Source organism: Mustelus asterias, chromosome 24 (genome assembly GCF_964213995.1).
Source record: "Mustelus asterias chromosome 24, sMusAst1.hap1.1, whole genome shotgun sequence".
Lineage (NCBI taxonomy): Eukaryota > Metazoa > Chordata > Chondrichthyes > Carcharhiniformes > Triakidae > Mustelus > Mustelus asterias.
Window position 1 is genome coordinate 48,314,928 of NC_135824.1, and position 17,655 is coordinate 48,332,582.

The 17,655-nt window shown below is 44.5% G+C and overlaps 1 protein-coding gene across 2 annotated transcripts in view; it reads right to left on the reverse strand.

The window, feature by feature from the left end:
• The window catches only part of LOC144511368 (ryanodine receptor 1-like), a 495,584-nt gene that overhangs the window by 296,742 nt on the left and 181,187 nt on the right, over positions 1-17,655 (reverse strand). For both annotated transcript variants that reach the window (XM_078241663.1, XM_078241662.1), the window contains exons 33-38: positions 17,492-17,578; positions 14,664-14,890; positions 11,519-12,398; positions 4,297-4,497; positions 3,245-3,356; positions 1,555-1,701 (exon numbers count right to left, since the gene is read on the reverse strand). In XM_078241663.1, the coding sequence (XP_078097789.1) occupies positions 1,555-1,701; positions 3,245-3,356; positions 4,297-4,497; positions 11,519-12,398; positions 14,664-14,890; positions 17,492-17,578 (1,654 nt within the window). The remainder of the gene's footprint in view (positions 1-1,554; positions 1,702-3,244; positions 3,357-4,296; positions 4,498-11,518; positions 12,399-14,663; positions 14,891-17,491; positions 17,579-17,655) is intronic.

The following is a 17,655-nucleotide window of genomic DNA, read 5'->3' on the forward strand; positions in this document are numbered from 1 at the left end:
GAGCTGGACATTGTGCAAGAAGTTGCTCCTTAATGTGAGCTTCTTTGTTGCTGGCTCATTCTGCACAAGAGGATGGTGAAGGTCACTAATTTATTGCCCATTTTACCCTTGATATAACTTGCCTCCTTATGATGGGTGGAAAAATATCAGCAATATAACTTAGTAGATTTTAAGTAGCCAGAACAAGCTCCGCAAGCTGTATTGAGGACACGATCCAACTTCTTGGCATTGGGGGAGCATAATATAACAGAACACAAATTGTTATTTTCTTCTTTGCTCACAAGTCTATATTTAAACAGTGTATGTTTTGGATGAGAAATATTTCAATTTGTTACATATTACCTGCATGAAAACTCCATCATTTGGACAGTAGAATTTCTATTAATGATAGACTGCATTCAGTGAACCAATACAGTACAATAGATAAGCTAATTCTTCTGGGCTCTGGTGGAAGTCAATTTCCATTTTGTGGATGAGAGAATACTGTATTTGATTTTGATAAAGGAAGGATTCACTCTGCAGTTTGGAATGTGGCAACATGCAGAGACATGGGCAGAATTTTCCCATGCCGTGGCCATGGGAATCGTAGCGGGCGGGACATGGACCATGCAAAGGTCCGTTGATCTCGGGCAGAATTTTCCAGCCTTTGGGCGAGCGTAGCCAGAAAGTCCTGCCCACGGGGCAGAATTCTCCCACCCAGGACTACGTGTCCCATCCATTGACTCTGTCTACACTTCCCGCTGCCTCGGAAAAGCAGCCAGCATGCACCCCGGACATCTCTCTTCCACCTTCTTCCCTCGGGGAAAAGTTACAAAAGTCTGAGGACACGTACCAATCGACTCAAGAACACCTTCTTCTCTGCTGCCATTTGAATAGACCTACCATATATTAAGCTGATCTTTCTCTACACCCTCGCTATGACTGTAACACTATATTCCGCACCCTCTCCCCTATGTACTAGAAGAAAATTACAGCACAGGAACAGGCCCTTCGGCCCTCCAAGCCTGCACTGACCAAGCTTCCCGACTGAACTAAAACCCCAATACTCTAAACAGTATGTTTTGCCTGCGTAGCACAAGAAACAATACTTATCACTGCATCCCAATACATGCAACAATAATAAATCAAATCAAAGTCCCCTGACAATGGCAGGAATGGGAAGTGTTTCCCATGACAGAGTACGGCGGGAAGCCACGCCATACCTTCACGCCCCAGCTTCATTAATTATGCACTTGCAGCGCATTCTATGCCGGGGCAGGTATGATGGCACAAGTCCCAAGATTTTGGTCGAGGCTTCGTCTGCATCCCATAGGTGGGATGCAAATCATTTTCAAAATGGCCTCCACGGATTCCTTGATCTGCCATGGCAGACGCCAGCTGACCTTTTAGTTTTTGGGATCAATATCATCGTAAAGGTACTCCTTAAGATCCTCAGATGTCCTAGTACAGAGCATCACAAACATATACAATCACTGAGATAGGAATGTCCTTTAATATAACAGCTATCGAAGACTCAGTACTTTTCCTGTAATTTTATATCAAGTTAATACTCACCGGGCGTCTTCTCTTCTTCTTCAGGCGGAGTGTCCTCGATCTCTTTCTTCTTCCTTAAATTTTTGACTTTATCAACAAGACTGAGCAAGCGACCTTTGAGCGATGTATCTGTTTCTTCCTCTTCTTCCTCTTCTTCTATTTGAATACCTGCGAGGCAAAATGCTTCTTCCTTAGGAGTGTGGGAAAACTCATCCAAGTTTTATAGTCAGAAAGAATTGATCTGGGACATTGTCTCATGATTTGGACATTACACGTGAACCAGATGAAACAGATATAATGTTCTGCAGCAGTAACAGGTAGTAGCCGGAATTCACCGGCCGTTCATGCCCTACTGCCGTCGCTGCCTGCAAGAACAGAGAATTTGACGCTCAGTCAAATCTCCGTTCACTGCAGCGGGACTGGAGAATCCCAGCTGCGGGCAAGCTTGGAGAATCCGGCCCAGTATACAGAAAACCACAAGAATAATGCAATACAATATCAACTACCAGACTAATTCTTGCAATTATCAGAAATTAAAATACACAGTAGCTTCCAACAGAGATTATGGGTGGAATATTTTAGCCGTTCGTGCTGGCGGGATTTTCCAGTCTCCCTGCGATGAACGGAGATTTAGCTGAGCGCCAAATTCGGTCTTCGCTTGCTGCGGCGCTGGATCATGAACAGCTGGAAAATTCTAGCCATTATTTAAGGTGATCCAAGTAAAACTCAGTTTAGTTCATTGTAATAATGGGGAGGTAATCTGTTGGTTAAAATTACAGGGACAACAGTCCTCAAACTTCAGAGCACTTTGGTACCTGGAACTGGGTGTAATGGAGATATCAAGACAATGGAATTCTGTTTTTTTTTGTCGTCCTCCCAATAAAAAAAATAGTATGTTGATAAGCCGAGGGATCCAATCTTCATATATAGAAATTAAAGCTCAGGTACAGTACCCAAAAACTGGCCACTAAAATAGCAGACTATCATTTCTGATACAAAATGAACCTCAGGCCAAGAATATAAATGATAACATAAGGGGTATGGTTCATGCCACGCTCCCGCTGCAGCAAAGATGGAGAATTTGGCGATAAGCTAAATCTCCGTTCACCACAGCGGGATGGGAAAATTGTGCTGGTGTGAACATTCGGAATATTCCAGCCAAAGTGTCAATTCTACCAAACTTTATAAAAGATCCTCAAAAATCAGGTATTAGAAAATGTGATTACCTCATCGACTGTTAGCTGTGTAAGGATGCCATAAAGCAACCCGTGTTAAGGTTTATGATTTGGATACAAATTGACAGAAAGATGAGTAAGGCTTCGAAGGGGTGGCACAGTGGTTAGCACTGCTGCCTCTTAGCGCCAGGGACCTGGGCTCGATTCCCGGCTTGGGTCACTATTATCTGTGCGGAGTCTGCACGTTCTCCCAGTGTCTGTGTGGGTTTCCTCCGGGTGCTCCGGTTTCCTCCCACAGCCCCAAAGATGTGCTGGTTGGGTGCATTGGCCGTGCTAAATTCTCCCTCAGTGTACCCGAACAGGCGCCGAAGTGGCGACTAGGGGATTTTCACAGTGTCTTCACTGCAGTGTTAATGTAAGCCTACTTGTGGCACTGATAAATAAACTTAAAATAATTACAACAGTGATTCTAGTGTCCGAATTGTGTTTGTGAAGGTAAATGGTTTTTAAACAAGATGCACTGCTCCCATACCTACCACAGTGAGTAAGAAGTTTGGTGTGGAATTGGAGCAACAATTCCCTCACATCGTCCGAGAGAGGGCATTCCTCTTCATCTGGCCCCAGTTTGAAATTCATCAGCATGTTGATCTGAAGTGAATACACACCTGTGAACTATGACTTTAAAATAACATTCATTATAAATCTTCAGTGACCAAACAGGCCAAGTGAAAATGTATTTACAATCTGATCCACCTTCAGCCCATTACGCCGGAAGAAGAAAGGTGAATTCGGGGGGATTTAAGTGGGCTGGAGTACCCTCGAACCCTGCTCATTCAGTAATTCTGTTTGCCACTATTTTAACTCCAAGTTTTAGGGAGATCTACGAGGTGTTTAACATAAATAGACACCTGGGCCTCATAAACATACAAAGATTAGGGTCACACATTGCAAACATGTGACCCCAACACAATTTTAGCCCAGCCCCGTGCCTCCTGCTCAATGCAGAGAAAGCTGGCTGCAAGCAAGATAGACCCAGGAAGCTAAATATTGGGGGCAATTCCCCCATCCTGCTGTGCTGATTTCTGGCGCCGTCAGCTCCAAGCCAGAAATCGGCGCTGAGCTGTATTATACATGCAGGGGGCGATTTAAATATAATTAGTGGGCCCGGGACTACAGTCTCTGGGCCCACTAGCCTCTCCCTCCCCCCTGCCAAGAGTATTTCACTTGCGGGGAGCTAGCAGCCTGACCCTGCTGAAGTGCAATGAAGAGGGGTGAGGGGGGCAATCAAGGCCCCCCCTACCTCCCCGAGGCTCGGGGCATCATTGGCATCTGCGGCAGGGCAGGGTAGAAGCCTCGCTTCAACATGGAAATAAAGCTGAGGACTGAATAAATTTGACAAAAGGGCCATCTGGACTCGAAACGCCAGCTCTTTTCTCTCCTTACAGATGCTGCCCAGACCTGCCGAGATTTTCCAGCGTTTTCTCTTTTGGTTTCAGATTCCAGCATCTGCAGCAATTTGTTTTTAATCCCTCATTTTTCAGACAACTGACATCCAATTCCCGTGGCGTGTAACATAGCAAGGATCTACCTGTTCTTGAGGTGGTGAGCGGAACTCCCTGGTCTTTCTGGCAGTTTCAGCCGCAGACATGCTGAAAGCTAACATGAGTTCCCGGTACCGCTCTCTCTGATCAGTCTGCATTCTGTTGACAAATCTATCAGCTAATGAAGCAATTGATTCAACCCTGTGTCGAAGCTCGCAGTCACAGAAGAATTGGAGAAGTTTGCACATCTGTGTGAAGAGAAAAGATTGGTGAGGAAACTAGTAAACATTTCATTTTTCATTTAAGTGCTGACAATCTGATAAAGTAAGCATGCTGAAAAAATATTTGTGCAGCACGATTTTTAAAAATTGTTGTGTGTAACTTACTTTCATTACTTGAAGCCATGCGCCAGGAAAAATTATATTTCACAATATTTTTCAATATCCCTGTCATATGCAATGAAACAGTTTTGTCTGTGAGCGCGTGCGACTGGTTCAATTAAACTGAAGACAGTTAAACTACAAGGGTCAAGACATCAATAATGGGCTGTGTGTGAAGGCAAGCGGTTGAAGTGGAAATGAGCAGAACCTACTTGGAGTGCCGGGAGCAGCTCGAATAGGAATTTACATTCGGCAGAGAAGGGAAGTGATTTAAAGTCAAGTATTGTATTTCAAAAGGAACATATACAATTGTGAGATTGTAAGTTGGTGGAGCAAAGTAGTAAGTTTACTAATCTAGAAAATAGTAGCCATAAAGTAACAGGGAAGACTGGTAAATTCTGAGAAGAGCTTCTAAAGGACTGTGGAAACAATAGCGTGGAGGATCAAAGAAAATAAACATATTTAAAGAGAAATGAAAGACTGCTCGTGTGTGGCTACGCGATCCTGACAAGACAATGGGGACGACTTTCAGCTCGTGTTCGCCGTCAGAAAGAACAGCGACATGGGCTGAAAATTCAGAGAGGACCAGGAAACGCGATTTTCTCTGGAAAGATCGCGTTCCGTGATTTTCCTCCCCTCCGCACTCCCCCCCCGCCCCCGGCTCGCCAACGGTGGGGCAGGGTGGGTGTGAGGGGAACCCCTGAGACCTCTGTGGAGGGTTGGGGGTTAATTCTTGGTCCGATCGGGGCACCCCTTAGCTGGGTTTTACTGGCATGTTTAGGCCCTGCCTCTGGAACTGGCAGCATGAAACACACCGCCACCAGCCTCCCCCGCTGCCCCCCCCCACGATTTTTGTTTTGACAAAGTGCCAAAAGATCTGGAGAGAAAACCTGTGTTTCTCTGGAGAGAAACTCGCTAGTTTTCAGTCAGATGCAGACACTTTGCCATTTTTCACCCAGCTTGTACTGGAGAAACATGCTTTGGTCAGCATGGCCTTTGAGAGAAACTGTGGCTTCTCAGTGTCGAACGAGAGGAGGAAAAGCCTGTACAAGATTTCACCTATAGCAGCAGTGCATTTTTAAAAGAAATTATTCGTGGGACGTGGGTGTCGCTGGCTGGCCAGCATTTGCATTTATTGCCCATCCCTAGTTGCCCCTTGAGAAGGTGGTGGTGAGCTGCCTTCTTGAATCGCTGCAGTCCACGTGCTGTGGGTTGACCCACACTACCGGTAGGGAGGGAATTCCAGGATTTTGACCAGCGACTGCGAAGGAACGGCCGATATATTTCCAAGTCAGGATGGTGAGTGGCTTGGAGAGGGACATGCAGGTGGTGGGGCTCCCATGTATCTGCTGCCTTTGTGCTTCTAGATGGAAGTTGTCGTGGGTTTGGAAGGTGCTCTCTAAGGATCTTTGGTGAATTTCTGCAGTGCATCTTGTGGATAGTAGCGTCGGTGGTGGAGGGAGTGAATGTTTGCGGAAGGGGTGGCAATCAAGCGGGCCGCTTTGTCCTGGATGGTGTCAAGCTTCTTGAGTGTTGGAGCTGCACACATCAAGGCAAGTGGTGAGGCAGTGTGTGGTAATATTATTGGAATTTCCTTGACGACTGTTGCCATCAAAAGGCGGTTTATCTCTGAATTTACTGAAGCGAAAATGGTTTAGGAAATGCTTACAGAATAAAGATCTTCTTGCGTCTTTAAGTACTATTTTCTTTTTTCTTCACTTCAATAAAAGTTTTAATTTAATATTTAAAATCTACACAAGTGGTCTAAAATTTACTTCTCCTGACTTCAGATACCTCCTCATAACATACTAATTGCAAATCGTTGTGGTAGCTCGTTCAATTTTCCCTTTGAGATTTGGGCAGGCTGGCACTTACCATCTGCTGTGCCATAACAACTGATTCCTTTTATTCAATGGGAGAAATGTGACTCCGCAAAGACAGACTGAGATTATCTAGTGTTGATTAATTGTATAGACGGTAGGATTGACCCAGAATCATATAACTGTAATTTCCCTCAAATAGATGGAAGTGGTCACGAAAGTGGGCTCCTCCCACAGTCCAGTGACATACAGGTTAGATTGATTGGTCATGCTAAATTGTCCCATAGTGTTCCAAGATGTATAGATTAAAGGAATTAGTGGGGTAAATGTGTCGGGTTACAGGGATAGGGCCTGAGTAAGATGCTTCATCGGAGAATCGGTGCAGACTCGAAGGGCCGAATGGCATCCTTCTGCACTGTAGGGATTCTATGATTCTATGAATATGCACATGATAAACATTTTAGGATATTCGGCCTTTGGGCTAAGATCAAGTGTAGTTATGCGGATGCTGCACTTGGTCGTGGCCATTGGGTTGCATTTAAGCTTCATTTTCATATGAAGCAATTTTTAAAAGCGGCGTCTCGGCCTTTTGGCTAAGATGCAAATGAGATCAAGCCTTGGAGGAGGAAACCTCTGCCTACTCCAATCAGCTTGGCTCATGTAGATCAGGCCCAAGGCAGGGTAAAGGGTCGCATACCCTGTCTTGTCAACTTGGATCAGAAATGTCTCAACTTGTTGAGACTCTGAATTGGACTTGATTTGATTGAATTGGAAAAGTATTTTAAAAAAGGCAGTGTTTTTATTTTCTACATATTTGGACAGGTGAGAAAGCCCACCAGAGATAAATCTTAAAGTTTTCACTGAGAGTCTTTAACTTGCAATTGAAGTTGAAATTAACAAATTTTAACAAAAATTAACCTAACATTTCTGAACTGATGTGAAAGTTAGCGTCCAATGAGTGTTGAGAAACATGCAAATAGCGATAGCTGCCTGCTTTACGGTATTACTGCTTTTTTATGCTTAAAGAACTCTTAACTCCACCAAAATGAAGTACAGAAAACCAGGCCAGCAACAGTATTGGAAATTTTGTATGTGGCAGCAAGCAGCAATAGAGATACCAGTGACAAACCAGTGAAGGGGGCACAGCGGCTAGCACTGCCGCCTCATAGCATCAGGGACCCAGGTTCGATTTCGCCCTTGGGTGACTGTGTGTGGAGTTTGCACATTCTCCGTGTCTGCATGGGTTTCCTCCGGGTGCTCCGGTTCCCTCCCACGCTCCAAAGATGTTCAGGTTAGGTGGATGGGCCATGCTAAATTGCCCCTTAGTGTCCCAAGATGTGTAGATTATGGGGATTAGCAGGGTAAATACCTGAGGTTATGGGAAAAGGCCTAGGTGGGATCCTCTTTCAGAACAGACTTGATGGGCCGAATGGCCTCCTTCTGCACTGTAGGGATTCTAGGATTCTCTCTCAGAAGTTGGTGAATCACCTGTCCATGAGCATTCAAGAGGGATTGTTACAAACTCACTGAGTATGAATTGTAAAAGCCAATGATGGGTCAAAGATACTCCAAATCCAAGTCACAAGGAGAGCAGGGAGTTACAGGGTCCAACAGGTTCTCTTTTTAACGTTAACTTTATTGGAGACCAAGCAAACATCTACAATGGTACGTTTGTCAAGCATACTATGGCCAGAGGTACTTGGAATAATGGAGAAATGTATCTCAGATAAGTTATCTGTTGTGGAGAGAGAGAGAAGAGATGTGATGAGGTGAGTGACAGAGATGGGACTGACAGGAAGAAGAGGAAGACCCTAGAGCAGATGGAAGGATGCAGTGGCAAGATACTTAAACGCAGCAGGATTGAAAGATGAATGAGTGGGTGACTGCGAGGAAGAGATGGAGAAGAATGATGAATTAGCAGCATTGGTGACTCAAAGTAAAACCGAAGAAGCAGAAAGAAGAACAGTAACTCAATTTTCTTGGACATATAGAAATTATAAGGAATGATTAATGAGCTGGACCAATGGATCATGCTAGTCCAGTATACAAGAAATGTCAACCAACATGGAAAACATGGTCACCCAGAGGCTGGTACTGCAACTCTCTCAAGGCCAATGATCCAATAACTACAGCGTCAGGGACCCGGGTTCGATTCCTGGCTTGGGTGACTGTGCGGAGTCTGCATGTCCTCCCCGTGTCTGCGTGGGTTTCCTCTGGGTGCCCCAGTTTCCTCCCACAATCTGAAAGACATGCTGGTTAGGTGCGTTGGCCCAGCTAAATTCTCCCTCAGTGTACCCGAACAGGCACCGGAGTGTGGCGACTAGGGGATTTTCACAGTAACTTCATTGCAGTGCTAATGTCAGCCTACTTGTGAAACTAATTAAAAAAAACTTCAAAGCCAAACAAATCTGAAGAAGGGCATTCATGTAGGAACCTTTTCCATTTTACAAGGATACACATAATCTGGTATCTATCTTTGGAATTGGTTTTCAAAGGCCATTAGTTAATAGTGAGGGAAAAAAAAAGAAAGTGGGTAAAAGAGAGTTTTACAAGAATATGTATTGTATTAAGTAAACAAGTGGTAAAAATAAAGCAAACAATATTAAAATAGATAAGTTTGGAAGAAGAGACATTGAGTAACTAATTTATAAAAAGGATATGGAGGAATTGAGCAGGATGCAAAAGTGAAGGTCTACAAGGATACCAGCGTTGTGAGGTTATACTCATCAAGAAAGGATGAACAATCTGGGTATCTTTCTCTTGAAAAAAGGCAACGAAGGGGCGACCTAATAGAAATCTTTGAAATTATGAAAGGTTTTGTTGAGGAGGCATTAATAGAGTAGGCACAGAGAGACAGAAAACGTTTTGACTTGTGGAGAAGAGCAAAACTGGAGCCCACAAGTGCAAGGTGGTCGTCAGCATTAAGACTCGAATGGTTAACTCTGTTTTCTCTCTCCACAGATGCTGCCAGACCTGCTGTGTTTTTCCAGCATTTTGTTGTTATTTCAGACTTGGATCTCTTGCCAGGGGGAATAGTTGAGGCCAATACCACAGATTAATTTGAGAAGATAAATAAGTACATGAGGAGGAAGGGAATGGAGGTTTATGGTAATAGACTCATAACGAAGAATGGGAGGACACTTGAATAGTTGCCAACCAAGGCTAGCTGGGCCAAATGGCCTGTTTCTGTACATCCTATGTAATTCTGAGTAAACCTACCTGATTATTTTGTTTCAAAATATATTTTAAATGTTTTTAAATTGGATATCTGTGATAAAACCTTTCATATGCAATTAATTTATCACTAACATTAGTGATCATTTCATAGAATCCCCACCCAGGGCAGAAGCAGGCCATTCGGCCCATCAAGTCTGCACCAACACTGAAAGCATCTTACCCAGATCCTGTCCCCGTAACCCCACATATTTACCCCTTATCCCTCAACCTACACATCTTGGGACACTGAGGGGCAATTTAGCATGGCCAATCCACCAAACCAGCATGTCTTTCGGACTGCGGGAGGAAACCGGAGCACCCGGAGGAAACACACCCAGACGTGGGGAGAACGTGCAGACTCCACCCAGACAGTGACCCGAGGCCGGAATTAAACCCGGGTCCCTGGTGCTGTGAGGCAGCAGTGCTAACCACTGGGTCACCGTGCCGTCTCTTCAGTCACAGTATGGCAAGTTAAAAACATTTTCTTTTTGTTAAATGCTTCAAGTATGGAATTCCCCAGGACCTGTTGGGAGGGGATTAATAAAAATTAGCAGTGACCATCTGTAGAATGCAAATACTTGGCTGATATGAAACTACTAACTGAGCCACATAGCATCCTGTAACCTCAAGTTCCCAAAATTGATGGTAGGAAGAGTGCACAGTTCTGACCAGAAGTGCACTATCTACCATATTGGATAAAGACCAACAAGGAATATTTCCTGTCCACCCGTGAAATATCTACTGAATCCTCCGCATATACAAATAGAGGCTTAATGACTGGCTGAGGTCCGACTGCAAGAGTGATTTGTCCTGTACTCAAGAAACAATTCCTGCAGAATGTCTGCATCAGAAAAAAAAAATACATTACTGAACTGAATGAAGAGCCGGAGGAACAGAAGTACTCCCTCCAGCTCCAAGCTAAAAAAGAGCCTTCTCAATTGCCATGGCTTCTGGCCCCGTGATAACACAGAAAACAAAAGCAGGAGCGGGCCATTCGGCCCTTCGAGCCTGCTCTGCCATTCATGATCATGGCTGATCAAATTGAATAACCTGATCCAGCCTTCCCCACCCCACCCTGCCCCCAGCCCACCCGCCCATATCCCTTTAGCCCCAAGAGCCATATCTAATTTCTGCTTGAAGTCACACGTGTTGGCCTCAACTACTTTGTGATAGTGAAATAATATTCTCCCCTCCCCAGCAGTTGCAGGTTCCCCTACATGCATCATCACAACCCCCTCCCCCCAACCCCATGCTTAGAAATCCCCCAACCATACTCCAGCTACTGGCCCCAATTCATAATCTCCTTTCCTGCTGGCTTCCCTGGACATCAACTGCCAGATTTCGAGACACTCTTTTCATGGGTGGCACAGTGGTTAGCACTGCTGCCTCACAGCGCCAGGGACCCAGGTTCAATTCCAGCCTGTGTGGAGTTTGCACATTCTCCCCGTGCCTTTGTGGGTTTCCTCCGGGCGCTCCGGTTTCCTCCCACAGTCCAAAAGATGGGCGGGTTAGGTGGCTTGGCCATGCTCAATTGCCCCTTAGTGTCAGGGGGGCTAGCATGGTAAATACATGGGGTTATGGGGATAGAGCCTGGGTGGGATTGTTGTCGGTACAGGCTCGATGGGCTGAATGGCCTCCTCCTGCACTGTAGGGATTCTATGTTCCACATTTAACTGCGCATGTGTGGATCTGGAGGTTGTGGTCCGATTTATTCCTTATTAATGGTGAGCACTGAAGACTCATTATAGACCATACAAAAACATCTAGACATACAAGTATGATTGCCCCGACATCTATATATTCTATGTAAACTAGATCAATAAATATTCAAATTGAGCACTGTATTTTCACACCTGTAATTTGACAGACTCAGGCAGTTTCATCTGTAGAAGCCCCTCCTCCAGTTCCTCCTTTGTTTCTTCTCCTTCTTCCACAATCTGGTCTTCCTCCTTCGGCTCATCTACTTCTCCTTGTTCATCTTTCTCTCCTTCTTTCTCTTCAGCTTCTTCTTCTTCTCCCTCGGCGGTTGGCGTTGCTTCTTCCCTCGCGCTTTCGTCCTCACTCTTTTCAATTTCTTCTTTGACCTCGACGAACACGCTGGGTTCAATCATCTTGAGTATGTGCTTGACGTCTTCGTCATCAAAGATCCCCATAATAAGGAGATTGCTGACCAATTTCAGTACTGGCACAAATTGGAACTCTACACTTCCACCCACCGGATCCCTGGTGTGCTGCCCACCATCCTGGACAGCTTCGGTCAACATGTTAATAGCTTTGGTTTTAAGAATGTCCAGCGGGATCTCAGGACTGAACTGGTAACGGTCATCACTGATGCCAACAAAAGATAAAGAGGCAAAGTGGAGAGGGGGTCTCAAGCATGTGGAAATCCCCACCCCCGGGAGGCCATAAACTTGGTTCCCTCCTGGAAATAATATAATTTGTTTGGTTTCTTCAGTCATTGGGACAATAAACTCGTTATTCATCATCAGTCGGGACCGTTTAGCTGACTCTAGATGGACGCTGATGAGTAGGTCATAGTAGCCGCTACGTAGGAGGCCTGATATGTACGTGTTCTCAATAGTGTAAAGTAATTGAAATTCATCAACATGGCTACATATGGCATGGGCAACTCGGTTATTGCCCAATGCGCACACAGCGCAGTACAGTTGCAATGTGTGATAGTGGAATTTCAATAGGTCTTGACGTTCAGAAAGCTCTAAGATGTCAATACACCTGCAAGAAAATATTTAAAAGCATGAGCATTAATATTCACTTAGACAAGGCATCCAAATGCAGCTATTATAATCAGAATTGGACTAAACGGTCTAACCAACAAATAACAACCATGATTAAAATAAAATTTAACACTACTGCAGTTTTGTTAAATGCAATTAGTCAAATAAATTATTTACGGACCGCAAAACAATATTTTCTAGCCTGAAAACAGAAAAATAAAACTCAGCAGCATCTGTGGAGAGAGAGGCAGGATTGGAAATTTCCACCCAAAGTTAAAGGACTAGTAAATTTAGGCCAACGTTTTTTTATGTCAAACCTTTCCCATTTTGACATAAAAGGTTGGGCAGAATTTAAATTTGGTGGTGATGGGTCATTAACGGTGGTGGAAGGGGTTATTTAATCAGGCAGGAGGGTGGTAGGTGGGGGCAGAAGGGGAAAATCGGACTGCCTTCCTGCCTCCACCCTGGTTATGTCCGGGCCAGGTATGCAGCTCGACAACCTTTCTGCCCGGCCACCAATTGAGATCCTCAAATGGGTAATTAATGCTCTCTTAAGGGTCTCCGCCAACTGCCACTGGTATTCACCCAGCGACGGGCAGAGGACTCAGCACATGGGGAGCATGACAAGCAAACCTGTGCAGGGGTTCCTTGCTGACTCCCAGGGAGGGCCCTTCGTTCAAAGACATTCTGTGCCTGATCGAGGGACCCAGCATCAAGAAGAGGGAGGTGCTCGCGGAAAGCCAGCTACCTGCTCCTTGAAACTAGCCTTTGGCAGCACCCACCCCCTCCTCCACCTGCTATCACTCACCTATGCTGTGGCTCCATCCACGATCCTAGGACTCAGGCGAGTGTCATACCGACAGCAGCCACTGCCTCCCTGGTAGCGCTGCCATTATATGGAACTGTTGGCCCCTAATTGACAGCCAGCTGATGGCGGCAGGACCTCTTCCCTGTGCCTCGATCCCGAGTAGCACTTGATATGACAGGCCTTCCCTAAAAGGGGTGACACAGGGCACTTGCTGGCTCTCTGGCCAGCAGGTAAAACCGCTGTTGCATTCTATTAATTTCTGTCTGTGATGTTACTGTGCCTTTAAGAAATGTATTTTAATCATGTTTTTCTGCAGGATGTTTCCAGCAGACCCTAGCATTTTATTGGTGTCGTGCTGTCTGTAACCAGTATCCTTTATTGCTGCTGAGGCAGTATAATTGATGTCATGCTGATTTTCATCTGGTTTAATGCAGTGTTCTGGGGTTTTAATAGTCCTTTGGGCATAGCCGAGTGGAGCTTGATTGAGGATGATTGACAGGTCAGGTGATATGCCTGGGGACAACTTGTTTTTTCAAAGAGAGAATTCCAAGGGCGGTACAGTGGCGAGTACTGCTGCCTCCCAGCTCCAGGGACCCAGATTCGATTCCCAGCTTGGGTCACTGTCTGTGTGGAGTCTGCACGTTCTCCCCATGTCTGTGTGGGTTTCCTCCGGGTGCTCTGGTTTCTTCCCACAATCCGAAAGACAAGCTGGTTAGGTGCTAAGTTCTCCCTCAGTGTTCCTGAACAGGCGCCGGAGTGTGGCGACTCAGGGATTTTCACAGTAACTTCATTGCAGTATTAAGGTAAGCCTACTTGTGACACTCATAAATAAACTTTTAAGTTTTTAGTTTCATTTCTCAGTTGCTGCTAGAAGTTGGTGTAAGAAGATAGTGTCTCTGTCTCTCTCTCTCTCCCTAGAGGCGTTTTAGAAAGTTCCAGGACTGGGAAGCCTCAGATAATTGAGCCAACATTCAAAGGACCAATTCACATCACTTGTTAAAAATCTGCAAATCCAGCATCATGCGAACATACTTGTTTCTCTGCCAAGTCGAAAGAAGGGTGTACATCTGGGTGATAGTGTTTAACTTGGAACAACAGAGATAGCTAGCTGTTAGGTGTGTACCATGTCATGTTTAAGTTTTGTAATTGGTAAAAGTTATGCTAACTCTTTTTATTATATTTTAACTGTGTAAAAAGTAACCTTTATTTGATAAAAGCTTCCTAGTGAGTCACTTGAATCATACTCGAAGTGAAACACCTTGGGCGCACCCGTGCCAAAATCAAATGTAAAACTTAGGATCTAGGCTAATTTCACAAAATACCTTGGAGTTTCTGGCCTGGGTCATAATTCTTCTGCTCTCCACAGATGCTGCCTGACCTGCTAAGCATTTCCAGAGTTTGGTTTTCATTTCTGATTTCCAGTCTATGCCGTACATTACTTGTATATTTCCCCACCTGTTCTCCTCAGGAATATGCAGCGCCATCATGATAAGTGGGTCTATGCATTCTACCATCCAGCCGTGCCGCTCACTGATCCGCGCAGTTTCCACAGTCAGGAATTCATTCGGCATCCGACTCCACACTACTGGTGTGATCATCTGGACATCAAGTCTGGGAGGACATTGAGGGACGGGGTTCTTCCGTTCACTCTTAAACATAGCTGCTGAAATAGGCATAATGTTCTGTAAAATACAAAAGCAAGAATTAAGCATTTTATTTGCACTGTATAAGGGATATTATACGGTGACAGCTTCAACAAAAGATCTACCCATCATACTGGTTATAAATCTTCATACTTGTTCAAGCGTTTTCAGTTTCTGCTCTTTAGTTTATTTAGATACGTGTCTATTTTCTTCCTTTTCCTTACAATGTACAAGTCAGTTACCTGTATTAGAATCATGGAATCGAATCTTGGAATTAGCCCTGGAGCGTGGTGACTCCTTGTCAGCTGTCCCCAGCATACCGTGCAATTCTATCTTTTTACTTTTAAAACTCTGCACCTTAGCTATGACTAATACTATATGCTGCATACTCTCCTTTCTTTCTCCCCTATGTTTGGGTAGTTTCTTTTGTGGTTGATGTGCCTCTTATGCTCTTTGACCTCCTTATGCCCTCTTCCTGGGGAAGCCCTGATAAAGGAAGGCTGCTGCAGCACTTGGTCAGGCAGGGAGGGTCTCAAGGCCTATCTGGAGCACTGGACCCTTATTCTGCTGTCACAGGGCTACCTTTAGGCAGTCAAGCCGGCCCCTGCTCACACTCGCACCTTTGGAACCGGTCAGAATGCTCTACTTGCCCTTAAGAGGCCCTTAATGAACAGTTTTGGCTGCACAAAGTGTGCAGGTGAGTAGCTCTGGCACCCTCCTCCCCTTCACGAAAATGGACCGGGGACCCAATGGAGCCAGAATGTGGGCTGGCAATGCTATCTTTATCCCAGTCTAAGAGGGGCCTTAACATCAAACATATCTAGTTGAGTTTTTTGGGTTATCCTTCATATTTCCTTAATGCTGTGAAAGTCCTTCATTTTTAATCTTTGATCAGGCTTAACGAGGAGAAAAGCCTAAAGTTGTCATTTTTCCCTGATGAACACGAAGCTTTTTACTTTGCCACAGGCCAATTAGCAGAACGCTGCTCAACCTGGACAAATCTAATTGGGAATTGGGCCATATAGGAGGCAGATTAAATTCAATGTAGAAAAATGAAAAAAGTGGTTTGCAAAAAAATTCTAGGGAGGTATTAATATTTAAAGGGAAAGAGAATAATTCACATGTTAAAAGTTAATAGACCTTGGGGGATCCTGATTTGGCAATAAATTGAAGCGATCGCAACAATGTTTGGTCACAGTCAGCAAAGCAAATCTGCTGCGTTAAAAAGTCAACATTCAACGGGCACAATGAGATCATCCTGCCACTTCATAAATCATTACCGCAACCACACACAACGCTGTACAGAGCTGCCCAGAAAGGATACTGCAAGTACAAAGAGAAACCTAGGAAAGGTTGAGGGGATTATTTCAGAGGATTGGATTAGTTGTGGCAAAGTGGTTAACCTATGAAACAGGTTCCTGGGGAGAAAGCAGAAATAGGCAGTGTTGATTCATTCAATTACAAATTTGAAAGATATATTTCAAAAGATAATTTGAGACAGTTTGAGCATTTGAGACATGACATTTGGAAAGTGCACTATGCTGAAGATGACTAAGTAAGGTAGAAGCAGTGTTTATAAAGCTTTCCATGCTAGGAGTCTTTGCCACTTTTTAATTTGGGTCTGCAGATTGACTGCCATTATTCATCAATAATTCCATTTTGTTCCATCACCTTATGGTATTTGGCAAATAGATAGACCAATGGATTCTTTTATCTCCCAATTTCCACATTCCTAAACATCTTCTGCCCCTTTTTATGCATATACTTTCTCACTATTTTGAAAAAGGTAATATAGCCCAAGTAAAAGGTGTTACATGATTTTGCAGAAAATCAATACATTAATAGCTTATCTGGTCCACCTGAAATACTTCTTTTGGACTAAATAGAGATGAGAGAATTGAACCAAGAAGGATTTTGCAGGGGTGTCGATACACACCAAAAACCCAACCAAATGATCCACAGGTTAAGTGTAAACTTAGAAGGACTAAGTTGGCAATGATAAATAACAATAACTTGTATTTATCATTATGAAAGGCCTCGTCAAATTATCTACAAATGCTTCATACATTAAAATTACTCATGAGGTAGTGACTGTTGTTATGCAGGAAAATAGAGTGGATGTTCGCAAAACACAGTAACCTACAGAATAAGCAAAGCAAATTTTGCTGTTTGAATCGTCTGTATGTGCTACCCCCCCCCCCCCCCCCCCCAACCCCCCACGGGTCCCGTGCGAAAGAGGCAGCTTGCAACTGGAATCTTCTAGTCCTGACGAAATCTGCGGCATTTTGAATGGCTCAATAGCCATTCAGCCAGAGGAGGGTGCGGGGGAGAAAAGTGTACTGACTCCTCAGCTTCAGGGGTTTTGGGGTGGGTTGGTGGGGAGGGGGGGGGGGGGGTGGCGGGGGGAAAGAGTTTACATTAAAATTCAAATTACATTTACACTAGCAAAAACACCCCCGACATGAACGCGGCCTCAAATAGTCCTGGACCCTGAACTCTCACTGCGTAATTCGAGTGCGTGAATTTCTGCCTCTCTTTGAAGAGGACATGAAGCAAAAGAATAACACTGTCTGAAAGGAAGATCAGCTCTGAAAAGCTGTAATAGTAATTCTCTGTCCCATATCCCAATGTCATACATACCTTCAGCTTTCCAAGCTCAAACTGTAACATATTCTGGCTGGAAGGCTGAACAAAGACTGCAGGGAATAGCTTCTTACTTGGTTCAACCTATTAAACATCAAGTAAAGCAAATAACTAAAACATTTGGGCACCTGAAGTCTGACAAATGAAAACAGATCGGTTTT